The following is a 27,088-nucleotide window of genomic DNA, read 5'->3' on the forward strand; positions in this document are numbered from 1 at the left end:
ACATTTTTATACAAAGCAAGCTCTTTTAATGTCTGCACAGCTCTCCACTTTTCGTAGCAGTAATGCTGCACATATTTTATTTCAGTATTCCTAGTATTTTATCATATACCAATAGTCGTTTTGAATATTATTTGTTGTTGGTCGTTTTTCTTCCAGTTTATCTTCTTTAACTAACTTTGTTTGATGTATGACCCATAGGCCTATACACCAAGGCAAATTCCTCGTATGTGTAAACCTACTTGGTGATAAACCTGTGTCTGATTGTGATTTATAAATGCAGACAGCAACGCAACATGGGGGTGTGTTGTTTTCCCCGTCCTGCTCGCGTTAGCTCCTTCATGCGCAGCACCACAGCAGACAGACTGAAAGATGGCGGCTGGTTCTGGGGCTGCTGGAGCCCGCAGCTCCAACGCTGGTCTGGAAGGGTCTTTGGACCGGCGGTTTCAAGGAGTTTCCAACACTATGGAGTCAATACAAGGACTTTCAAACTGGTGCATTGAAAACAAAAAGCACCACAGCCTGATCGTTCGCTACTGGATGAAGTGGCTCAAGAAATGTGAGTAGCTGAGCCTAAATCCGCTAGCTTAGCTCATTTAAGCTAATTCAAATGCATTTCTGCGTTGACCGTGATCAGCTTGCCAAATTCAGCTACTGGTGATAGCTTTGCGAGAAGTGCAATACACTGCTTTATAGATGCATTCAGTTTTAAAAAGTGTAATCGATGTTTTCAATAAAGACATGCGTTGCAATCGTGGCTTAAAAATAGTCAGTAATGTTAGCTAAGCTAATGCTAACATGCACTAATGGCACTGTTTACAGTTGGGCCTCCCGGGGTTCATGCTGTTTTTTTCAAGAATAATTGCCATGCACCACACTGCTTATCTCAAAGGACGGATTCTGGAGATAAATGTTTTAGAAGGTGTTTAGTTAGATTGTATTACATATCAGTTTTAGTCGGGGTTGTATAGTTTAAGATGTGTGGAAGTTCAGCAATGATCGTCTAACATGCATGATTGTTGAAGCGATGTTTAAGTAAACATTTTAAAAATGTAAAGGGAAAGTGCACTCTTACTGAAATATGCATTTGTTTTAAGCATTAGACGATTAACCTAAGATTCCTGGAGCTAAAAACGATGTCACGACGTTGTAATTAAAGTAGTGATACACTTGACAGCAGTACCATTTCATATTTTTTCAAACTTTTCCCACGTATTGTTACATTGGTTTCTTACCTACTGATAGTGTTTGAATGTAACTACGTACAATTACTCAAGTACTTTACTTAGGTAGAGTTTTGAAGATTTGGTATAACATTGTATCTTTCACCAAATATTGGAAGGCAATGCTTTATATTTTACTCCATTGCATTTCTTTTTCAACATTAGTTAATAACAACTTTGCAAATTTTAGATGAATACAACATACGAGTACATTAAGAAGTATCATGATAGATTAACCCTGCACTAACAGCACTTATTTATTTTTTATTTAAATAGGCTATTTTGATGCTAATACTTTACTACAGGGAATTTCTTTCAGTGCATTCTTCTATTTGTGGCACAGTCTTTTGTTGTTGTGTTATACCACTGCCTGCTGAATATACTTAAAATATCAAACTGTTTTTAGTTATAGGTTTATCAGGATAGGTTTTTACTAACCACCATTTTTACCTGGTGTTTGAGTGCATAAAGTAATCGATAAGGAAAAATAACTGTCATTTTGAAAGCCCCCAAAGTTGCCATTGTCTAAAATGGGGTCTTTATAAGAGTTAATTAAATGTACTACATTTGTAAAGCCACTGAACTGCTGTCATGTATTTAGCTTGTGCCTCTAAACAGATTATAGTATAATCCATTTATCGCTTGTTTTGTGAAATCACAGGTAGTATCTGTTGCTTTGGTATTCTGAAGTACTGAATAGTATTTCTATTGTTGCGATTAGGATTTATTATACAATCTCATTACTTCTAATTTCAGTATGTATTAAGTTATCTTATAGCAAGTGTAGAGAAATGTGCATGGCTTCCAACCTTACACCAGTTTTATAATATCACAAAAATCATTTACTATTTTCTAGAGAATTATTTTGATACTGGTTTTTGCTGATTGTGGCCAGAACAACAAATGTTTCGCTCTAACCATTGATTTTGGTGAATGCAGGACTTACCGAAGGTTGTATCTGCTTTATTTAAGCATTATTTATAATTTGAGCATCTATATTGGTTTCGATAGTGAGACATTTGAAGCGTTTTCTAATGAAATGTCGCAAAACTTGGTCTGTTGGTTTTTCCAATTGTCAGACAAGGACCTACTGAAACCGAAGAATCTTTTTTTATTTAGTCATCACTTGCAGGTTTTTCAAAAGTTAAGATTCTCATCTGATTTTGGAAAGAAATTCTAGTAGGAACGTTAGTTAATTTGGAGAATTTATCATAGCTGTAAGGCTATACACCTTGGTTACCTTGTTACACATTGTGTTCGAAGCAGGATTTTTTTTATATTGGAATGCATTGCTTTTGTTTCATGGTGCAGATTTGTTGTTTTTGTATGTATTGAAGCAAAGACATTGATCATAACCTCTTACAGAAACATTTACATATATGCCAGTCACCATTGTTCATACAGCTGAATTCTTGAGAATGGAAGAGTTGATTGGAAAATAGTGTAAGATGAAGGACAGAAATGACTAAAATCTTTGACCGTTAAAGGGGGAATCCACATTATTACTTTAATTGTCTTAAAGTTGAAGTTGATTGCATATGTTGGCTGCAGGAACATTTATTTTTCTATTATTGTACCCTGCATATCTTTTATAGGCTTCAGTCCTAACATTTAGAGATATCAATTATCCATAGTTTCAAGTTAGTTTCAGTGCCTGTCGAATCATCATGTGGATTTTCTTATCAGTGCACATCACTGCCTGCAGAGCACAGCATGATGAAAGCTGACGGCACACTGGGAATGACTGCTGTGCTCTGCTGAGCTGTTGTTTCTCAGGGAGAGCGCTGCCAACCAACCCAGAGTCAATCTTTCTGGCTGTACGCTAGGACATGTTTGGTTCGAGCTAAAAGAATAATGCTATAAAGTAGGTTCATTTTGAGTAAAGACAATCTATGCTAATCTCATATATTTATTTTGTTTAACAGCAGCAACATTAGTTTGCATTAATTTTTAGTAAGGTATGTCATATTTTATTGTTTGAGAATAGTTATGGTGCATATTAAGAAAGAGACCTAAAAGCTCTTCTTTGATATAAAAAGCTGTGCAGATCAATCAATGTTTATTTAGCCCAATATCACAAATGTTACATTTGTCTCAGTGGACTTCACAGTTTGTACAGAATATCAGTATGACAATACGACACCCTCTGTCCTTAGACCCTCACATCGTACAAGGAAACACTTCCAGAGAAACCCCACAGTTTGCAGATGTACAGTATGGGAGAGTGGCAGAAATGAAATGCTTGCAGTCACTTTAAGCACCACTGTGTCATACATAATGTTTATATTGTCTTTGTAGCATAGGTTGTGTCTAAATCGTAATTATCGGTATCAGAGCTTGTCAAATAGAAGTGCTTATTTCATTGGATAATAAACATGTTCAAATGTTAAAGGTCCCATGTCATGGCCATTTCCACTGATCATAATTCCATTGTTGAGGTCTACTAGAATAGATTTATACTGTGCAATTTTCCAAACTCACATTGGTTTCGCATACAGCATCTCTGTAAAGTATGTGCATTCAGCAGTATTCACTCTCTCCACTAAACGGCTCGTTGCAGCTCTTGCCCCCCCCCTCCCTGTGAGCCCAGTGTGCTCCGATTGGTCGGGACCAGTCGGGACGTTGTGAATCGCGCTGAGCTCCGTGGAGGTGTGATTTCCTTGTTTAGCGATACACAGCGAAACACAGCCAAACTCACCCTGAGCACACACAAAGTCACAGCCGAAGTAAAAACAATAAGTGTGGCTTGATATTGAGTAAGAAAAGGGTTGATAAACGCTGTGAGAATGGGTCTGCAGAGAGAATTTCGCCGCGATCCCAACTGTCTGTTATCAGCCTGCAGCCAGGGAGGAGAGATCAGCAGAGCTGCCTGCACTGAGTGTGTGAGGAAGTCCGTGGATTGGTCAATTTGGACCAATCAGCGGGGGCTTAACGTAACGGCTCCGCGGACGTAACAGCTCCACGGATTGGTCCATTTCGTTCCGGGGACGACATGACATCATGATGTACCCGGAAGAATCAAATGGACAGTGACGTATCTCCAATGAGGCGTTTTGGGGAGGGTTTTGACTCTGCACACCATTTACATGCATAAAAAAAACCTTCATAACACACAAGGGGACGGGTAATAATTGGAAAAGCATGACATATTGTCACCTTTAAGTTTCTAGAAATGTAAAATCTTTTTTTCAGTGCTAATCGGAGATAATGAGATGCAACCTTGTATGTATCCAGTCTATGGGTGCAATAATTTGTTGATCAACGAAAATATTATATTCAATCCTATCATTATGTTAAAGGTACCATGTCATGCTTTTCCGGTTATTACCCGTCCCCTTGTGTGTTATGAAGGTTTTTCTGCATGTAAACGGTCTGCAAAGTCACAAACCCTCAAAGTACACCCTGTAGCGAGTAAAACTCTAACACAGAAGATACCTGTCTGTGCTGCCCCAGAACGCCTCGTTGGAGATTTCTCTTTTTCTTCCTGAGTAGAGTGATGTGCCCATACCCAAATGGCACCATTGGTCCAAATGGACCAATCCGAGGACTTCCTCACACACACACTCAATCTTTTCTCAGCTGCAGCTCCGCCGATTTCTCCTCCCTGAGACGGCGGGACTCGGCGAGGCTGTGAGTCTGTGTGTGAGCACACACATAAACTCCCAGCCAGGCTGCGGGTGTGTATGTGTGTGTGTGTGTGTGTGTGCTCGGGCTGGTTTCGGGCTAGGTCTGGCTGGCCACTGGGCTCATAGGGAGGGGGGGGGGGCAGGAGCTCCAACAAGCCGTTTAGGACAGACACATACTATACAGAGATGCTGTATGAAAAACCAATGTGAGTTTGGAAAATTGCACAGTATAAATCTATTCTAGTAGACCTTAACAATGGAATTATGATCAGTAGAAATGGCCATGGGACCTTTTTAATTTGACTGTATTTGGGTTTATGAACTGAAAAAAAGACATTTAAAGGCAAATTGTGACCTTGGACATTTTATAAATTCAAACTATTTAATCTAGAAAATAGCTGACTGATAATCAATAATTCCAATTTCTGAAAGTTGCAGCCCTATGTATAACATTTACTGATAGTTATACAAGTTGTTATTATATTCTCTACACAAATGTGTTTTTTGTCAAAAGGGGTAAAACGAAAAAGAGTGATTTTGTATATCATCTTTGACATTATTGGGCAAAAGCTATATTTAGGTAACTAACTTTTTTATTATATTATTCATCAAAGAAAATAAACAACACGATATTATCTCACAGTCTTACTTTGTTTTATATATATATATATATATATATATAACAAAGTAAGACTGTGTGTGTGTGTGTATATATATATACATATACACACAGTCTTACTTTGTTATATATATATAAAAACCCTCTCCAAAAGGCTTTGGCATGACATTTTTATCTCATCTAATAACGATGAGAAAAACTGATTTTAGGTTTTTTCCAGCACGTTTGCTTCAGCAGCAAAATGATCTTTTAACTATTGGCACATACTCGTTTTGTAATGAATTATACTTTTAATGTCGGAACCTTAAGTTGATGCCGTCCATGGCTAACAAATTTTTTGGATGTTTTCCATGGTGGCTTTTATGTAATTCATAAGTTTGTGACTTTTACACACTGTTTCAGAGTTGAATGTGTTTTGAGGATCTTAGTGTTTATCAGAGCGGTCTCCCTTTTCAAGTGATGAATGCAGTGTGTTGGGATCTGTATGTGCATGAGTGTGTGTTGACTTTGAGTAGGGACATGTTGTTCAAAGGTACATTTAATATTGAAGTGGCACAACACATGCAACCCCCTTGAATTAGTTATGGCATTAATGGGATTTGATTTAGTCAAAAACAAAATAAATCAAAACCAGCCCATGTATTACTGATATTTTGGCCTTTTGTGATTTTAAAGAAACCTCTTTGTATTTGTATTTGTTAAATAAATGTACAAATCAGTGTTAAAACTAATTTCACAATAAAATAGAGGTGAAACAATATTATTGTGCTTAGTTTGAAGAGCATAATTGCCTTTTTTCAGTATATTTTGATATGATATATTTAATTACATTAACTTCCCTAGATAACCATTTATCTTTTAGACTAAATGAGAAGCTAATCAGAAAGATTTAGATCTTTTATAGTTGTTGCTCCAAAACCGATAATAGCAGAACTATAAAAAGCAGTAGAAATCATCGTATCCTTGCCAGTGTTGTATTTCTTTTAGAAATGGAAATATATAACTGATATTAATACTAAAGTAAGACTGTAAGAAACACGTTTCTGGGTGAATGAATAATCGTACAAAAACAGGCACACTCATTTGCCTTCAGTTTTTCTGTGTTATTATTATTCGCTGAGACTAGTTTAATTTATGAGAGTACTTGAAGGCATTTCAATGAAACACAAGTGACATTGAAGACTCAAGAGCTGATTTTATTGGATGATATTCATTCATGTGACGGATGCATGTGTATCGGTGTGTATACAACACAAGTTGTCACTGTGACAAGGTTTTGACCATTAACATTATTCAATGTTAATATTATAGCCTGCTTGATACTGAGTAAAATATATATATTTTAAATGTACTTGGTGGTACAGAGTTATTTGTATTATTAACTTTAACGCATGTTTAACGGTCTAGTTTTTAAATGCATACTGAGCAGGACACTTTACAAATCAGCTATGTGATGCATCATTACTTGTTCTAAATTAACACAAACAGTATTTGGGTTATTCCTGTATTGCAATAACTTGTTCGTTATCATCCAAACATAAAATACCAATGTAAATTGATCATGAGTTATTCCTTAAAGAAGTTGGCTACTTGTATGACACACTTGATGTTTTTTATCTATTTTTTAAATCTGCTATGCTAAGGGCGGCCGAAACCTGAAGCTTTGGCTTTTTGGAATGACGATACATGACATCTAATGTTAAAAAAAGCACATTGGACCTTGAGAAACTAGGATGGATTTGGTTTTACTATTTTCTAACTTCTAATAGACCAAGCGATTAATTTATGAATCTAAAAAATAATGGGCTCTTGAATTGATGGTGAAAGTGATCTGCAACCCCTTCTTCTGCTATAAAATAATCTGCTTATTAATACCAATCAACTTGAAAGTGTTCTGGTCAGGAAAATGTTATCCCCGAAAATCTGAATCAGCCACATCATGCTAATAAACTTTATACATGTTTAATTATTTCTAAGATTAGGAAGCCGTGGGAATCTAATTCTTTGTTTTGTTTGTTCAGCTGACAACCCTCATCGCTTGAATCTCTTCTACGTTGCAAACGATGTGATACAGAACTGCAAGAGAAAGAATGCTATCGTCTTTCGTGCGTCCTTTGCAGAGGTCCTTCCCAACGCTGCTCAGTTCATCAGGTGAGTACAGTTTTTATTCAGCTGTAGTATTGGACCAACATAACTCAAATGTCCGAGCTACAAGTAAGAAATGCTAAATCTTCTCGTGTTTAAAATAAATGGTCTTGTGTTTCCATTTTGCATTATTTTCAGAGATCCGAAGGTCCGCAACTCAGTGGAGAGGATTTTTGGGATTTGGGAGGAGAGGAGCGTGTATCCCAAGGAGGTCATTGCCGGGTTTAAGGCTGGCATAAACAAAAAGGAAAAGGAGCGAGAGAAGCAGAAGGAAAAAGAGAAAGAAAGGAAGAAGGAAAAGGAGAAGCAGAAAGAGAAAGAGAAGGAAAAGGAGAAAGAAAAAGAGACGCCCCCGGCAACTGGTCAGTAGTGGTCATGTTATAAAATCAAAAGTTTAATAACTTCCTAACATTTGCATAATCCTTTAGTTTAACATTTTGAACAGTTGCATTTATGGTTGTTTGTTAATCAATGTTTTACCTTTTTATTTTGTAGCACCAGCCAACACCAAAGCTGCCCTGAAGTCCAAGATCTTAGCGGAGTTCACCGTGAGTCTTGTTTCTTAGTGTTGTCCTGCATTACTTTGTTTTTCATGTTGTGTTTAAAGTCTAAAACATTTGAATTACTGTCAATAATTTCTTTGCATTCTTTCTTTTCCAGCCCCAGTCCCTCATCGATCAGTTGTCGAAATATAAGCAGGTGGTTTCAGAAGAGGAGTTCAGGGAGAACCAGCTGGCAGCTCTCAGGGTGGATGTTTGCAGCACAGAGGCTCTCAAGAGACTGAAAGGTCAGAGGTCACTGGGCCCATTTCTGCATCATCACACACTCATTGGCCTTTGTACTGTATGTATTAGACCACATACAGACTTGTCACTTGATGTGTCCTCTTCATTTCATTTCATTTCAAACCTTTATTTATACAGATAAATCCCATTGAGATCATTGATCTCTTTTTCAAGGGAGACCTGCTCAAGTAGTTCCACATGAAACATAAAAACATAAATAGAACAACAAAAGGACATCATACAGCATCATTTACATAATTATCCACATAAACAGGTACCAATAGCTTCCGATTGAGTAGCATCCAACGGAGCTTTAAAAACATTTAGTGGCACCAGATTGCTCAGTTTCCATTTCAGTTGCAGACTATTCCAAGACAGAGGAGCTGCGCATCGAAAAGCTGTCTTCCCTAAGACAGTCCTAGCAGTTGGCACATTTAATAAAACCACGGCATTTGATCTCAGGCAGTAGCCACTTACAATTTTCCGTGAGATCAGGGAGCAGATATAAGATGGAAGTTTCCCTAACATGGCTTTGTATATAAAAATGTATCAGTGACTGAGCCTCCGTACAGTTAGCGAAGGCAAACCAGCCCTTGCATACAGGGTACAGTGATGCGTTAATGCTTTACAGTTTGTCACAAATCTCAGTGCACTGTGATACGCAGCATCTAACTTGACCAGGTAATTGGCAGGTGCATTCATATACATCAAATCACCATAGTCCAGCACAGGTAAAAAGGTCACAGTGACTAGCCTTTTCCTGGCCTCAAGCGAGAAACAGGACTTGTTCCTGTAGAAGAAACCTAGCCTAACCCTCAGCTTTTTAAGCAGGTTATTGACATGAAGTTTAAAAGTGAGACAATCATCAAGCCAGATACCAAGGTATTTGTAACAGGTAACCACTTCAATGTTTATTCCTTGCGTAGTTACAATATCTACAACAGGCTCTGGTGTCTTTTTAGCTTTTGAAAAGAGCATTACCTTGGTTTTCTCAACATTTAAAAGAAGCTTTAGTTCAGAGAGCTGAGTCTGAATAATGTTAAACTGCTTGCAATTCAACAACAGCCTCCTTAATGGAGGGACCTGCACAGTACATCACGATATCATCCGCATAAAAATGTAAAGTTGCTCCATCCACATTTTCACCTAAACTGTTGATGTAGATGGAGAATAAAAGTGGACCTAAAACAGAACCTTGGGGAACACCATTAGCAATGTTCAACCACTCAGAAGACAGCCCATCAAAGTGAACACATTGGGACCTTTCAGAGAGGAAGTTCACAAACCACCCCACTGCATGGCTGGACATGCCTATACTGGCTAGCCTCTGCTTTAAAATGTGATGATCGACGGTGTCAAATGCTTTTGAAAGGTCAATAAATAGAGCTGCACAACTCTGCTTATTATCTAAAATACTGGCCACAACATTCACCACTTTCATTGTGGCAGTGATGGTGCTATGTTGTTTTCTGAAGCCTGACTGATGTTTAGACAGGATGTCATTTGTACATAAAAACACCTTTACCTGTTCACTCACTAGGCGTTCAAGAACCTTAGCCAGAACTGAAAACGTAGAGATTGGCCTATAGTTATTTAATAAGGTGGCCTCCCCTCCTTTTAGCAAAGGCAGGACATACGCTGACTTCCACAATTTTGGAATTGTGTTAGTGCTGAGGGAGAGGTTAAAAAGAGTAGTGAGAGGTGGAGCAATAAAATCTGCAGCTATCTTTAAAAAGAAAGGTTCTACGTTGTCCGGGCCAGCCGGTTTCTTAGGATCTAACTTGGTTAAAGCTTCACGAACAACATCAACAGTAAAAGGGGTAAAACTAAAAGGGTTTTCCAACACACGTTTTTCAGAGTCACAGACTATGGTAGGGAGGAAGGGGAGAGAGAGAGAAAGAGAGATATTTGCGAGTTGCATATGAACCATGATATGAACTCAGGGCCGGCCCGTAGCACTGGCTAGTTGTTCGCCTAGGGCGCCAGATCTGGGGAGGTGCTGCGCTGGCAGTTCTGGGAGGGAAAAAAACATTTGGATCGTTGTGGCTCATCCTAATTTTCGGCCTTGATCTAACAATATTCATAATTAAGTAAATGTAACACCCTTTTCACCCCGGTTCCACCTTTCATTTGCCCTGTACGATGGGCGCTGTAAGTGATGAAAATGGGGGATGTTGGCTTATCTGGCGCCCGCAGCTCACAGCCAAAATGCGAGGGAGAGAGGGAGGGTGCACCGGTACCAGCGCTGTTGTTATTAGAATCTGGTGCCGTGCTAGCTACCAAAAATATCCTTTAAAACTGGAGAGATAAGAAAAAAATGCATAAATAAATAAATGTTAAGGTAAAATAAGATATGAATGAACAACACAAATAAAATAAGTTACATTAATTTGTTATTGGCTATGGTAGGTTATTGGTTATGTTCACATACTTATTTGATTACATCCACTTGTCTAAGATGACAACAGAGACTTTCGACCCAAACCCAGCTGTTGACTTGTGGATGCAAGCAGCTAATCGCAGACTCAACCAGAGAGAAAGTAGTAGGCCTACATCATCAGCTACCATGTCTGACAGAGAGGAAGACAGAGAGGAGAACAGTCAGGAGGGTAGTGATGACAGCTTGTAGGATTACTGGTCGTGCTAATGTTGTCTTGTGTTCACCTCTGCATGTGTGTTCTGTGTTCACCTCTGCATGTGTGTTCAGTGCCGTGTGTCTGGCAAATAAAGTCAAGAGCCCCTCAAAAGTTCCGGTTTATTTCATTTTAAGGATGAGCACCAAGCAACATCTCCAGGTGCTCCTTTGAGAACCAGGGCAAAAAAGTTATGTGCACCCCTGGATATAGTGCCAGATGCTGTGGTAATGCACGGAGGTAGCTCATTACGGATATCGTCGGTGGATAACGATTTAATGGCTTTCCAAAATTTTCCAGGATTATTCAGATTCTTTGTGGTTACTGACAGATTGTACTTTGATTTAGCACTTTTGATATGTGAAGTGAAGCTATTCCTTAGCTGCCTAAAACGCAGCCATTCTACCTCTAAGCCTGATTTCCTAGCCTTTGCCCAGGCCTTGTTTCTATCATGAAGGAGACTGGACAGATTAGCAGAAAACCAAGGATTGTCTCATCCCTTTACTCTAAATGTACGCAGGGGTGCATGTCTATCAATGATCTCCATAAAACCAAGATAAAAATAAGACCATGCGGTTTCTACATCAGCACACAGATCGATTTTACCCCCATCAAAATCAAACAGATCATGCACAAAACCCTGCTCCACAAAATGTTTTTTGTCTCTCTTAATGATAATGCGAGGTTTAACCTTTTGGACCTTAGTGTCCCTAATTGTGGCTACAACACAGTGATCGCTCAGATCATTTGCAAATACTCCCACAGATGAATATTTATGGGGAACATTAGTTAAAATGAGATCAATTAGGGAGGATTTATTAGGGGACTTAATGTTAGGGCGAGTAGGACTGTCCACAATCTGAGTAACATTCAAAGAGATACAAAGGTTTTTAAAATCCTCTGACACTGCAGTTAACCAGTCCCAGTTAAAATCTCCAAGTAGCACTATTTCCTTGTAGTCTAGTTGTGATAAAAGATTTGCTAGTGAAGACAAGGAGTCTTTGACAGCTGAGGGGGGTCTGTAACAGCCCACCACCATGACCTGTTGACCCTTTGCCACTTCTATATTTATGGCTAACTGATCGATTTGGAAACTAATGTGGTTACACTGAACTTATTCTTAACATAAATGGCAACGCCACCACCTTTATTAGGCCGGTCGGAACGATACACATTAAAACCATTTAAGGCAATGTCAGAGGCCAAAATAGATTTGTTTAGCCATGTTTCTGATAAAACAATGACGTCAGTTGAGCTCACCCAGATACGGACAAAATCTAGTTTACCTAACAGACTGCGCACATTCAAGTGGATGAAACCCAACCCAGACCTAGCTTTAAAATCAGCAGGAGTAGCGATCTGACTACTACTGGGTGGACCAGGGTTAGGTTGTACATTTCCTGACAGTAATAACAAAACAAAAAAACAGGCATCTTTTCCTCTTAAACGACACACATACATTGTCATCTAATTTAGAAACACCGGAAAAGTCTGCGAGAGCGTGATTAGAGCTTAAGAAGCAGTCCTGAAGAACCATCATCGCAGGAAAACAAAAAAGACAAACATATTTTGTCGAGCAGATTGTCTGTGACAAGGCAACCGGTAATTGTTTGAGCAACACATCCGAACCTTTGCAGGGGATTCCCACTGCGGGTGGCAGAACAGACCTGAATCCAGTAGACTCCTCAGAATTACTAGAGATCTTCTCATAGTCCAAAACAGTTAACAGGCACAGCAGAATCCCGATATGGGCCATTTTCCCAGACCAGCACACAGTATCCGCGATGTTCCTGGAGCAAAATCAGCACAGCAGCAAAGGACAGGCGAAAACAGCAGCGTGGAAGTGCTCCGGTCCCTCCGTGGTATCCCCGGGGTGAAAGCAGGCCTCTGCAACAGCAGAACCAGGACAGGTGGAAAGCAGGCCCCAGCGGTGGTAAAATCCTCCTCCGTACAGCAGCACACGCCCGGTGGAAGCAGGCCAAGCCCGAAGCTTGGATCCACTCCGTCTCTCCGCGACGACTCCGGGGTAAAAACCTCTCCAGTACAGCCGTATTCTACAGGTGGGAGCAGACCTCCGTAGATCGCAGATCGCAGAATCGCAGGCAGCAACAGGTGGAGCCGCTCCGTCTCTTCGCGACGAGCAGGCCTCCGTAAATCGCAGATCGCATGCAGCAACAGGTGGAGCCGCTCCGTCTCTTCGCGACGTCTCCGGAGGAAAAATACCTCAGTACAGCCGTACTCGACAGGTGGGAGTAGGCCTCGGCAGATCGCAGACAAATAAAACGACTACTTGTATAAGCAGGGATGGCTAAAAGTTTGTAAGCAGCAGAGCTAGATGCTAACAGATGCCAGATGCTAACAGGTAGTGCGAGCCTGTAGAAATTGCGACTGCCTCCAATGACTCTTCAGGTCAAGTGCAGGAATGAACACAACCCAGTAGAGGTGTAGCAGTGAGAATATTTCTTCCATAGAAAGTAGATTAAATTAAAACAGGTCTGTGGAGTATCCTGAGGGAGCAGGATATTTGCTGCTGAGATATATTACACTGAACAAAAATATAAATGCAACACTTATGTTTTTGTTCCCATTTTTCATGAGATGAACTCAAAGATCTAAAACATTTTCTATATACACAAAATAACCATTTCTCTCAAATATTGTTCACAAATCTGAAACAATCTGTGATAGTGAGCACTTCTCCTTTGCCGAGATAATCCATCCCACCTCACAGGTGTGGCATATCAAGATGCTGATTAGACAGCATGATTATTGCACAGGTGTGCCTTAGGCTGGCCACAATAAAAGGCCACTCTGAAACGTGCAGTTTTGCTTTATTGGGGGGGTCCGGGGGGGTCCGAAAACCAGTTAGTATCTTGTGTGACCACCATTTGCCTCACGCAGTGCAACACATCTCCTTCGCATAGAGTTGATCAGGTTGTTGATTGTGGCCTGTGGAATGTTGGTCCACTCCTCTTCAATGGCTGTGCGAAGTTGCTGGATATTGGCAGGAACTGTAACACGCTGTCGTATACGCCGATCCAGAGCATCCCAAACATGCTCAATGGGTGACATGTCCGGTGAGTATGCTGGCCATGCAAGAACTGGGATGTTTTCAGCCTCCAGGAATTGTGTACAGATCCTTGCAACATGGGGCCGTGCATTATCATGCTGCAACATGAGGTGATGGTCGTGGATGAATGGCACAACAATGGGCCTCAGGATCTCGTCACGGTATCTCTGTGCATTCACAATGCCATCAATAAAATGCACCTGTGTTCGTCGCCCATAACATACGCCTGCCCATACCATAACCCCACCACCACCATGGGCCACTCGATTCACAACATTGACATCAGAAAACCGCTTACCCACACAACGCCACACACGCTGTCTGCCATCTGCCCTGAACAGTGAAAACCGGGATTCATCCGTGAAGAGAACACCTCTCCAACGTGCCAGACGCCATCGAATGTGAGCATTTGCCCACTCAAGTCGGTTACGACGACGAACCGGAGTCAGGTCGAGACCCCGATGAGGACGACGAGCATGCAGATGAGCTTCCCTGAGATGGTTTCTGACAGTTTGTGCAGAAATTCTTTGGTTATGCAAACCGATTGTTGCAGCAGCTGTCCGAGTGGCTGGTCTCAGACGATCTTGGAGGTGAACATGCTGGATGTGGAGGTCCTGGGCTGGTGTGGTTACACTTGGTCTGCGGTTGTGAGGCCGGTTGGATGTACTGCCAAATTCTCTGAAACGCCTTTGGAGACGGCTTATGGTAGAGAAATTAACATTCAATTCGCGGGCAACAGCTCTGGTGGACATTCCTGCTGTCAGCATGCCAATTGCACGCTCCCTCAAAACTTGCGACATCTGTGGCATTGTGCTGTGTGATAAAACTGAACATTTTAGAGTGGCCTTTTATTGTGGCCAGCCTAAGGCACACCTGTGCAATAATCATGATGTCTAATCAGCATCTTGATATGCCACACCTGTGAGGTGGGATGGATTATCTCGGCAAAGGAGAAGTGCTCACTATCACAGATTTATTCAGATTTGTGAACATTATTTGAGAGAAATGGTTATTGTGTATTTGTATTTTTTTTTCCTGGCTTAGTTTCAACCAAAATATAGACTAATGCTAAAAATAGTAATAGTATTAATAATTGTAAATGGCCATTGGTCACACCACCAGTTTGTTTTACTGTAAACTCGGAGGAAGCCAGCAGTGCAGACTGCTGCACTCTGCGCAGCCCTTCGCTGCGCTGCTACACACCGACCCCCCCCCCCTCTCCGTCACACGTGCGATTGATTTATTGGAGTGAGAACACAACTAAAGATGAACAAACGAAAGAAGAGTTCCTCGTGGAACTACTTCAAACTGACAAGTGCAAATGAAGTCAAATGCAAGCTCTGCGAAAAGACTTTGGTGTACCACAGCTCAACATCAACAATGCGTTCGCATTTGAGTGCGAAGCATGCCAAAGAAGTGCCTGCAGAGAAAGACGCAGCGCAGCCGGCCATTACTAACTTCACTTCAAGACCACGTCGTTGTGATGACAGGCGTGCAGGTGACATAACTGCACTAATTACCAATATGATAGTGAAGGACATGCTGCCAATAAGTTTCGTGGAAGGAGGGGGTTTCCTTGAGCTTATGGCAAGCGTGGAACCAGATTACAGGGTCCCGGGCCGTACTACAATGACCAAACGAATTGAAAAGCGGTACAAAGATAAGGCAAAAGATCTGCGCGGAAGCTTATCAGCTGTCTCAAAGGTGTCGATAACCACGGACGGCACTCACAACTGAATCCTATGTTACCATAACCTGCCATTATATCGATAGTGAATGGGAGATGAAGAGTGCGGTTCTACAGACCCGTGCAACGCCCGAACGGCACACGGCAGAGAATTTAGCTGAGGTGCTACCGAGTCCTGGAGGATACTGGCGAAAGTGACAGCGTGTGTGCATGACAATGCGAGCAATGTTACTCTTGCCAACAATGAGTACTTGGATTGGGATTCAAGTCCATGTTATGCCCATACACTCCAACTTGCAATAAATGATGGATTCAAGCTGAAGCCCATACATCATATTGTCGCCGGTGCCAGTCGACTTGTGTCACATTTCCACCACAGCACAGTAGCAACACAGGCGCTTTGTCAGAAGCAGGTTTGTTTGTTTCTTTGCACCCCCCTTTTATTTTTTATGGAAGTAATAAAAACGATAGAACTTGCATAAAAACACATTTTTGCTTCTTTTCTTTTACTTATGTAAACCTGTGATGTGACAAGAAAGCTAATTCTGATTATGATTCAGGTTGATCAAACACTGCCAGATCACCGCCTGATACAGTACTGTCGTACAAGGTGGAATTCCATCTACGACATGTTTGATCGCCTGCTGGAGCAGCGCTGGGCTGTTGCTGCGGTTCTTTCGGACCGAAGTGTCACAACTCTGTCAGACGCTAGGACCCTTGACCTAGCCGATGACAGCTGGATCGTGATGGAAGAGATGCTGCCGGTGTTGCGCTCCCTGAAATGCGCTACTACTGCCCTGTGTGGAGAGTCAGGGGTTTCCAGCTCTATGATTTATCCTGTCACAGCAACTTTGCTGACCAAACACCTGCCTGTTGCTCCAGGAGAGTCTAAAAAGGTTGCAGAGTACAAACAAACCGTGTCTGTGTCACTGAAACGGCGACTGAACCCGACGAAGTGGAGAGTGCCAAGAAAGTTCCGTTCATTGCATCGTTTCTTGACCCGCGGCATAAACATCTAAAGTTTGCTAACGATGCGCTCAGGGATGCTGTCAAGGCCAGAGTCAAGGAGCTGCTTTCAGCCGTAGCTGTAGGAGCAGACGCCAAACCAGAGATCACCGAGGAGGACTCCTCTGAGTCTGAATCAGCGGGGGGGTCTGCAGCGGCCAAGAGACCACGATGCAACAACAAGTCTGCAATGCTAACATTGTTTGCCGAAGAATACCACGCGGAGACACCTGAAATGGAATTAAGCCACTACTGTGATGAAAAGTGCATCGCTCCCCATTTGGATCCCCTCGATTGGTGGAGAGTAAATGAGACGAAGTACGAAAGGTTGGCACAACTTGCGAGGTCATATTTGTGTGTGCCAGCCACGTCTGTGCCCTCGGAAAGGTTTTTTTCGGCAGCAGGACTAATCCTTAACCGGCTGCGCTCTCGCCTACACCCTGACCACGTCGACCAGCTCATCTTTTTGAACAAGAACTAAATAGTAAGACGTTTTGTTGTTGCAAGTGAAGCTGATTTAATTTGTATTATTTGGAGCCTAATTTTCAATCTATAGCCTAAAAGACTCACTCGCTACTGTTTGTTAGAATGTTCAATACAATAGGCCTTATTTATAGACTATGCAATTTTGATTTATTGTTTTTATGCATAAGCAAGTGATGCTATTGTTTTTGTTGACTGATTACTGCAGTATTCTTTTATTCGTGATTGTTAACTAGGCTATGAAGGTGAAATTGTACGGCCTATTGTTCTAAAGTGCCTGCCATTGCCTTTATTTGAAGATGTGCGATGCGCACACACGTGAAGTTTATTTGTTGTTATTGCTTTGTACTGTTCTACCTGAAGAGCCCTTTTATTTGTACCATGTACATGTTCCAGTAAAAGAACACAACGGAATTCCATTTGACTGTTTGACGGGGGGGGGGGGGCGTCGTCGAATAATCGATTATTATTCGCCAGGGCTGTCCGATTTTCAATTTTGATCATGGTCAGTTTCTGGCATCCCTAGTTCATCTCATGAAAAATGGGAGCAAAAACAAAAGTGTTGCATTTATATTTTTGTTCAGTGTATATTCTGATGCGTTGAGTACCAGCACTGGCCACGTAACTATTGCAGTTTATTTAATAAATGTGTCAACAGAAGTCAATACAAAGGTTTTTTGCCCTGGGTCTGTAGTTGCATAGTAGTTTGATTACCTAAATGCAGATAAATTAGCCAGACTTATTTTTTATCATTTATTTTAAAGTGATTTTAAGATGCAACGATTGCAATTTTAGTAGCTGATTTCTATTTTTTACAAAGCCTTTTAGTGATGGTACAAACAAACTTGTGTAACCTTTTTTTAAAAGACAATTATAGAGGTGCAGGGATGCTTTTTGCAGAAGCGGCATTGGCAATGAGTTGATATATATTACGGTCTCAAGAGGTTACCGAAACTCTCAATCAAGCGAGAAAGTCTGAACACTATTCAAGAATCGTTCACTGTCACCTCCTCTCACTATGTCTTGGATGAACCATATGAAATATGTATAAACCTTTTTTTTAAACTTTTTGCTTGTTCATCAACTGTGTCCTATTCCAGACAAGGCTGGAGGGAACAAGTTTGAGACGGACTTTGAGGAAGGCAGTCTGAAGCTGCAGGAGTTTGTGGGCTTCATGGAGACAGAGCTGACGACGGGGCCTCCTCTGCTGGAAGCTTTGGGAAATGCAGACATTTTCTACGAGATGCAGTACAAGGAGGTTAAGATCGTGGCCAATGTAAGTGTTCCGATACCCTTTCAGAGAGATTGCTATGCCAAAATCATGATTTTGGTTTCTGTGGATTGAAGTTAAGAGTGATTCAGCAAAACATTGATTCATGGTAAATTGCACATTTTCTCTGTTTAATGGAAAATGCATTATCGAAAATGGTGACCCAGACATCTTTCATTGTTCCTAGTATCCTTTGGGAAAATGATCTCTCAAATTGTTCCTTAAAAAAAAAAAAAATCGTTCTTATATCCCCCATGTTATTCCTCCCTTCTCTTTCTGCCATCTTCCAGGCGTACAATGCCTTTGCCAACCGTGTGGCTAGTCTTAAAAGGAAACTGGATTCCCTCAAGTCGACTCTACCTGGATCTGAGGACTCTCCCATCCCCTCCCCCTCAGAAGACGCCCCCTCTCCCACCGGCTCTGACTCCCCCTTCATGGGACTGGGGTCCATCAGGGCCCAGGTGGACCCAGAGCTGGATGGCAAGGCCATGGATGAAGGAGAGAATGCCAATGACAGCAGAGACATGGAGGACATGGAGGACATGGAGGACATGGAGGACATGGAACTGTCTGATGAAGAGGCTGACGCTGCCACAGCAGAGGGTCAGTGGGTCAATAATAGTCTTTCCCATGTAGTCAAAGTCAACTTTATTGTCAATATTCCAGTTTGTGTGTACAGCCATAGAGATCATTGTTTCCCACAATCCTGAATATACAAATACAAATATGTATAAAATATGTATATCATATATATATATATACACAATCAATAGACACATTTATACATATGCACATATTAAGATAAAAAACACAACAATCAATATATACAAAATAACAGTCAAGGTCAATACCTTTGGGAATGTGCATTAGTGTAAGATTGTCCATAACAGCGTAAAAAAGTGTCTGATGTAGATCCATATGTGGCTGCCCAGTTGTAATGTTTTGATTCAGATTTGTAAATATATCGGCTTTTGATTATATTTACTAGCAGGTGACAAGAAGGACAATCCGTCCACTGCTGTTGCAAAGTCAGATGCACCGACGAAGGCTCTGAAGACCATCACCACCACTGCTGCTGCCACGGCAACCCCATTGACTCCCACCTCTGCTGCTGCTCAAAGCGCCGCAGTAACCACAATGGGAGTCAATCTGGACAAGGTGGACCTGGGAAAGATCAGCTCCATTCTGAGCTCCCTCACATCTGCCATGAAGAATACAGGTGTGTTCAAGGGCTGGGTGAAGATGAGTGTTATGGCCGGCCTCGCACGGCTTAGTACGGTATAGTTAGGCCTTGGTAGGCCAGGCTCACTTTATGCTGCGTTTCCATTACAGTTTAGTAGCTGGGGCAGTAACTATAATAACGCATTGTAGGTGGAGCCGTGACGTCATCTTCAATGCAAACCACAAAACCAAACATCAGCCGTTAGCTCTTAGCACTCAGAGCTCACAGCTCTTCATATCTGTTCAGAAACTAGACAAAAGTTAAACAAGTACAAACCACAGACTGCCTGTGTTATGGCGAATACAGTCGCTGGTTTATTTATGTCTGTAGGCCGTTGTTGTGAGTGTGCACGGTCGGAGCATATACAACGTTAGCTCTCCATTCAGAAAACACGCATTTTAAAAGGGTTTTTCTCCTGCCGTCTGTCTGCAGACTTGTCAAAGCATTAATTCATGGTTTTTACTAACCGGTATCAGTATGTTGTTACTTCGGCATCATTTTGAAACGTGTATTACAATTAAATCACGGTCAAATATATTCATTTTGTTGTAGTTGTAGCCACTCATGTCACTAGTTTAGCATATTCATCCCGGTTGTTGACCCGGAAAGAACCACGATTTTGGAGGGCCAGAAAAACTGTGAAAAAGTACCCGTTAGCTGGAACTACCCCTATTGGAAACGCAACAAAAAACGGGCCGGGTTTGGCACGGCACGCTTAAACCGTGCTACGCGCTGCAGTGGAAATGCGCCATTATACTGATCAGAACCTGCAACGAAATGTAACGGGGTCATGTCCAAAAAAAAGTACAAATTAATTAGTATTTGCTCTTTCTGGGCCTCGAGGAGATGTGTCGCTATCTGAAATCGGTGTTCCTCCACAGTAGCATCAAAGGGTTTGTACAGTAATTAAATTGTACAATGACCACTACATAATTCATGTTTTAAGGTGGTTAATATTTGACTCTCTATTAGTTTGAAATAACTAATAACTTATACATTAAGTTAATATATAATGCCATATTCAAACTGTCTGAAACTGTACAAATAAATGGGTATTAGGTATGCGGTATTGTATAAATTATTAACGACCCTTTGGTTGTAGCAATAGAGTTGAAATACTTTAACAATGTATGTAGCACAGGGAAATTGAGTTTGGATTATTGTTTGATTTACCTCGGAATTTCTGCGCTTCCCTTTTTAAACCTATTATTTTCTGTCTTTAAAATGTTTCCAGCAGCTAGCCCCTCACCTCGCCCGTCTCCAGGAACCCCCACCACTCCTTCTGGCCAACCAGCAGCCTCCAAAGCGACCTCTTCGAGCCCTCGCCTGGCGAGCATCCTGTCACGAGTTGACATCACACCTGAAGGCATACTCAATGCTCTGACTAAAACAAACACACCAGGTAAGACGCATGTAGGAAACACACTAATACAGTCCCTTTTTAATGAAAGAATGTACATAAACAATAACTAATATGTCACTTTTTCTCTTTGTCATCTCTTTTGTCTCTGGCTCCCCACCCTTTTTCTGTCTCCCTGCAGGTTTGTCCTCTCTCCTGCAAAGTGTGTCAAACAACTCCTCTGCTACTCCCACCCGAACCTCCCCAGAATCCTCAGCAGTTAAAACCCTGCTCTCCCCCACCACCCCAAAAGCAAAACCCACCATAGGGAACAGCCTCAAAAGAGACACACCTGGGAGGAGCAGAGATTGGGAGAAAGAGAGGAAGCTGTCTCCTCCCCCTCCTCCGCCCCCTCCTCGTACCTCAGCTCCCTCTGTCTCTCCCCCCAGCCTGGAATCAAAAATCAACAGTTTCCTGCAGGGTAACCCCGGCTTCAGTCTCGCCATGGGTGATGGCAGTCCCGACGGGGTGGACGGGACCCCGGTGAGAGACGAGGCCGCTGGCACCCCCACCCAGGACGAGATCATGGACACACCTGGGAGTGTGCCAGAGTCTTTAGGGTCATCTGGAGGTCATACCCTCTCACCCACAGCCTACCGCAGTGAACCCTGGGACGCTGTGATCACCCCGTCAGGGAGCAGCAGCAATGGAGACTTTCTGAGCTCCTCCTCCTCTCGGTATGGAGCTGACAAAAAGGGGGCCACAAAATCAAAGGACGATGCAGTGAGGAAACAGGTCTCCTCTTCTCCCAGCAGTGACATAAAGGGTAAGAAAGATGGACACCAGCTGAAGATCATGGGAAACAACAGAGGAAACGGTGAACGGAAACACTCAGCAGGCTCTCGTAGGGCCAGCAGCGGGTCGGAGGAGGGGGGGAAACGAGAGGGTCCCGAGTCTCCGGGGGGGAAGGGGAAGGAGGGCCAGTACCATCGCATTGAGACTCTAGTGTCCCCCTGCACTGAAGGGGCTCCGATCCAAACTCTTGGCTACTCGAACCGCCCCCACGCCGGGGAGCGCATCAAGACGGTGGAGAGCATCCGCCTGATTGTCCGAGACTCCCGGCGGGGGGGAGGGGCCGGCGCTCGACCAGGGGGAGCGATGTGGTACGAGGAGGAGGAGTACATGGACGCTCAGTCTCCCTCCCCCCACGACGGCCCCACCTCCTCTTAACATTGGAAACGACGACATGAGCCCCTCCATGCCTCCTCCCCCTCCTCACCTCCTCCACCAACATCTCCACCCTCCTCCGTCCCACCACCACGCACACCCTCCTCCTTTCCCAATGCCCCTACCACCCTGAGAACATCCAGTCTCCTCCCCCCTCCCATCTCCACCAGCATCCTCCCCCGTCCCATTTTTTCGGCCCTCCTCCACCCATCCCCAGACCCCCTCCGCCTCCCATACCCCAGCGCCCTTCCCCTCCACCTTCCCACCATTCTGTGCCCTCTGCAGTCATGGTAGGGGGAGTGTTGGTCCCTATCGAGCGTCCCCTTTCTCTCCCCCTCCCACTGAGACCTGAAGGTGTAGAGCGAGGCGGAATGGGGCCCAGAGGAAACAAAATGCCCCCCCCACCCCTCATGTCCTCGTTGCTAGGTGATCCCCCCAAGCTGCCCCGTCCTGGTACAGTTAAAGAGCCTTTTGGCCCCCGCCATGCCCCCCTCCTGCACCGCCCAGGTGTTCCTCTTCCCTTGCTGGGCCGAGTGAAGGAGCCTCTCAATCTACCTCTTCCTCCCTCCTCTCCCACATGCTCTACACCCTCTCCCTCCACCCCCAATCCCCCTGCACTCGACTCCCACCCCCCTCGCCACCCTGCTCACTCCTCTGGCCCTCCCACCAGTCCTCCAGCTCATTCCCGCAACCACACCTCCAACCCCGTTCCCCTGCTTAACTTACCCCCGATTCTCCCAGTTAACCTCCAACAGAGACCTATGCAGCGAGGCCGAGCCCCCTCTCAGCAGTTTAACCAGCACCGACCCCGGGGGGGATATCGAGGGGGCAAGCGGCAGGGTCCTCCATTCACAGGTGGTCCCTTCCATTCGCAGAAGAGACCCTTCCTACCCCCACGATACTGAAGTGGTCGTCTATCACATGCTGAATGAGAAGTGAAGCGCCCTGCCCTGAAGAGCAGAGTGTGTGTTAGCCCTGCTGGTATGAGCCTAGATACCTTTACTCTGTTAATTAGCTTGAATTAAAACTACCATAGGTTGTGTGTAAATGGCTGATTTAATCTTTATGCTTCAGCTAAGTAGCCAGCCAGTCTTCTTACACTGTACAGTGCAGCTTTGAGGTTAGCAGTTACATAGAGTGTTGTGTCACAACCTTCAATCTTTCCCTCCTTTTTTATCCATTTCTCCAGCTCCTGTCTAACATTACAAACAAACACAGATAGTTCAAGCAGATATTAAACTTTATTTTGTTTGGAGCTTGCCTGCCTGTGTGATTGTTGAGTTAACTGAGAGAGAGAGAGAGAGAGAGAGAGAGCAGGAGAGACAGATGTATGGATCTAAGTTTGACATTTTGGGATATAGGCTTATTTGCTTCTAACTGAAAGCTGTATGAGAAGATCAATACCACTCTCACATCTGTGCAGTAAATTAAAAGCTAGAGCTTAGCATAACAACTGGAAATGGGGACAGCTACCCTGGATCTGCCTGAAGGTCAATACGCCATTTTTTACCACCTCTAAAGCCAATGTTTAATGTTTAATCTGTACAAATGTAAAATTATTTGTAATGGGGGTTATGTGTGAGACAGTTTCATGGTAACAAGACTTCAGGAAGTCACAGCCCATGGCCACACAATTATTTAGTTACCTTCAGACAGGTTAGGCCCCTGATTTGAATATGTATGCTAAGCTAAGGCAATTGTCTAATATCTGCATCTTATTTAACACCCAGATAATGTCACCTGACAAAGCCAATAACCATATTTCCTAAAGTGTCCAATTATTCCTTACAAATTACAAGTAGTTTCCAAATGAATATCTTCATTCATGAGTGTGTGGGTGTGTGCTGTGTGTGCTAACATGGTGTTTCTCATTAGAAGTGATGAGACTGGTTCTGAAGCTTTTGTTCCTGCTGTAAATAATATTGTTCTCTTGCTCGACCTTTTTCACCCTCCCATCTCTCCCACTGTATATTTCTAAACTTGTAAATATGAAATCTGAGATGACACAGCTTTTTTTCTTTTCAAGCTCTTATTTCTGTTAATGAGGACAATGATCGTCATTTTTGAACCCCGTCTTTACTGTGATTGAGGCCTCGGCTAAGCTTTAGCTTCAGAAGAATTTCTCTGAAGTATCTGTCGCAGCTTTCTGTCCTCCTTTTGAAACCACCATGCAGAAGAGGAGGGTGAAGATAATTATGTATTTTTATTTCAACATACTTGTATGCCTATGCGGGCTTCACATTAGACTGAGTCATGAAGACCCTCCGTAGTGGATGGCGGGTGGGGGGGAGGTTTTTCAGTTCTGAAACACTCTTGCTAGGCTTCATCATGTACTGACTTGAATAAAATCCAGAGTTTCAATTCAACTGGGGGGGGAGGTATTTTATTTGGTCACTAATTATCACTTGAATTGCGCTGTTGTAATTTTGTTGCGCTGTTCAGCTGATTTCTGAGAATTTGTTTTCATATATTTACATAGCTGCTGCCATTCTCATAGTGCATAAGTATTATTTTTTGGCACTGTATTTTTCTAATAGATTTAGCAATTTTCCGTTTGCAACAGCGCCCACAGGTGGCATTAGGGGGCGAAAACATATGAGCTAATAAGGGTTGTTTTGAAAATGGTTTATTTAAATACTCCAGTTATTATGGCCCCTTCCTCTGTGTTTTTCTTTGCTAATTTCATGCTTTTTCCCTCAAACCCCTGTGCTTATCTTGTGCTCACAATGGCTTTGTTCATAAACACTTGTGCCCCTCGTCTGAGGGTAAAAAAAGGGGCACAATGGCAGTAATCCTCCTTCTTTTACAGGAGTTACTGCCGTAATGCTTCCCTCTGTTCTACACTGATGTAGTTTCCCTCCCCAGTGAGAGGTGCATGGTGGGAACTGCTGCTCAAAGCCTTGTGTGTCCTTTGTTTGTGTGATCATGGAGTGTGTGTGTTCTCTCCTGTGCTCATTTACAGTTCATCAAGAAACACTGAGCACCCCATGAAGTTAGATACATTGTAAAAATGTAACCATGAAGAGCATATCTGTCACTACAGTGTTGGCAGATCATCAGAGTACGATGTGTCATTGAATGTTATACAAGTCTGTTACCACCTTCTGTAAACTGTCTTTTATCTCATCGAAACAGCTAAATATCAAATCGGTTTGGTGTGTTCATGATGCACAGCGAGAAAGCTAGATGTATTGTTCCCTCACACTAAGCAGCTACCAAGTTCCACATTTTCAATTGTCTCTGTAAATAACCCCAGTCTGTTAACTCTTTGACAAATTAAGTTTGAAACTGACTGAAGATGTGACGAAGATGATGGTCTGTGAATATTTGCTAAGTTGAATTTCTGCTGTTCTCATCAATGATGCTATTACACAGGTCTTTGAGTGTCCAATCCTTTCTGGTGTGATGAACATGCACTCATTATATTTTTGGAACAGTTAAAATATGCATAGCTGTATACAGCTTCTTATATATTTTTTGAAACCTTTTTTTACACAAAGCACATTGAGGAATCCATCTGGGAGACAACATTTTTTTAGTGCTTTAGTTGTTTTTTCCTCAAATTTTAAGAAAACCCCTCATTTTGTTTCTGGTGGCACTGTTGACTGTAAGCAGTTGGTGCACCATTTAAATTAACAATGGAGGCGATTTCCTGTTTGCTCTGACTTTCTCCTTTTGCAAAAACCTCAACTCTATCCTTTTTTTGATTGTTGCTAAACATATTTGCGCTACAATGCACAGTTTGAGATCCACATTTTAGAAAGGCCAATTTGTGACACTATTGAGTTTATTGAGCTTTAGCCCTACATATTGACTATTGTGGTACATTGGCTCCATTTACAGATTTCACTTAATACATTGTGACACAGAAACAGTTTGATGACCCACTTCCAGTGAAACAGCCCTAACCTCATTATCAGAAACCCACTAAGCAATGGCTGTACACTTTCACAACATGTTTTAATCTTAAAATGTCAGCATTCATGATGCAGCACATTTTAAGCTACACCAGACATTTAAAGAAAAAAACGTCATGGTGGCCTCTGTGCCCCTTTTCCACAGTAACCAGTTGCTGATAGTTAATTGTACAGACAAGTTAGGGCTTTATTGTGAAATACTTTTATCATTAGGCAAATTCATCGGCTCTCTTTTGTATTGAGTTATCTGACAAACTAGTATAACGTCTAGTGTATTTCATGTACATAGTGAAAATAATGGCAAATAGGGAAGGGTCCCACGTTTAAAGATCCATAAAGAGTTTAACTATAATCGGTTCCAGTAAAACTGTCTGGAAGTGGCCAGTTAACAGTGGATAGTCAGATAAAAACGTAAGAGCTTTCTGAATGCACGGTATTTTATACATTTTAGATGCCTAAATGTAATTTAACATTGATAATAGTTGGTATTTATGACTGAAGATGGAACATAAACCTCTTGAAAGTGATTTAGCTCCCCTTAGTGGCAGTTAAGTGGTATTTCAGCTCTTACTCCAGGTCAATGACAGACCTCCATCATGCACTGCTGTTACCGCAGTGCCTCTTGTGCTGTGCTTATTCTTCCAAAAATGTTGAAAGCTAAAATTGATTATCTTCCCATGTTAGATTTAAGTTCATAATTAACCTAGCTATAGCAGTCCACCTGACAGTCTTTACTTCAAGACACTATTGAATGATTAATGCATGGAGTTAACATTTCTTAACTTTTTACATTGCGTCTTTTGTTGTTCTATTATCCGCTGGGAAGGCTTAACATGATGT

General features: G+C 42.3%; 1 protein-coding gene across 1 annotated transcript; it reads left to right on the forward strand.

Annotated features, from left to right (window-relative positions):
• The first annotated feature begins 339 nt into the window (after positions 1 to 339).
• rprd2b (regulation of nuclear pre-mRNA domain containing 2b) lies at positions 340 to 25,722 on the forward strand. The gene is given in 12 exon segments (XM_034207993.1): positions 340 to 556; positions 7,487 to 7,616; positions 7,749 to 7,972; positions 8,106 to 8,158; positions 8,271 to 8,397; positions 18,374 to 18,549; positions 18,834 to 19,146; positions 19,532 to 19,762; positions 21,000 to 21,167; positions 21,307 to 22,316; positions 22,318 to 22,439; positions 22,441 to 25,722. Coding segments are annotated over 12 exon segments (3,537 nt in total). The 5' UTR covers positions 340 to 369; the 3' UTR covers positions 23,237 to 25,722.
• Positions 25,723 to 27,088: the final 1,366 nt, after the last annotated feature.

This window comes from Gymnodraco acuticeps, unplaced genomic scaffold (genome assembly GCF_902827175.1).
Source record: "Gymnodraco acuticeps unplaced genomic scaffold, fGymAcu1.1, whole genome shotgun sequence".
Classification (NCBI taxonomy): Eukaryota; Metazoa; Chordata; class Actinopteri; order Perciformes; family Bathydraconidae; genus Gymnodraco; species Gymnodraco acuticeps.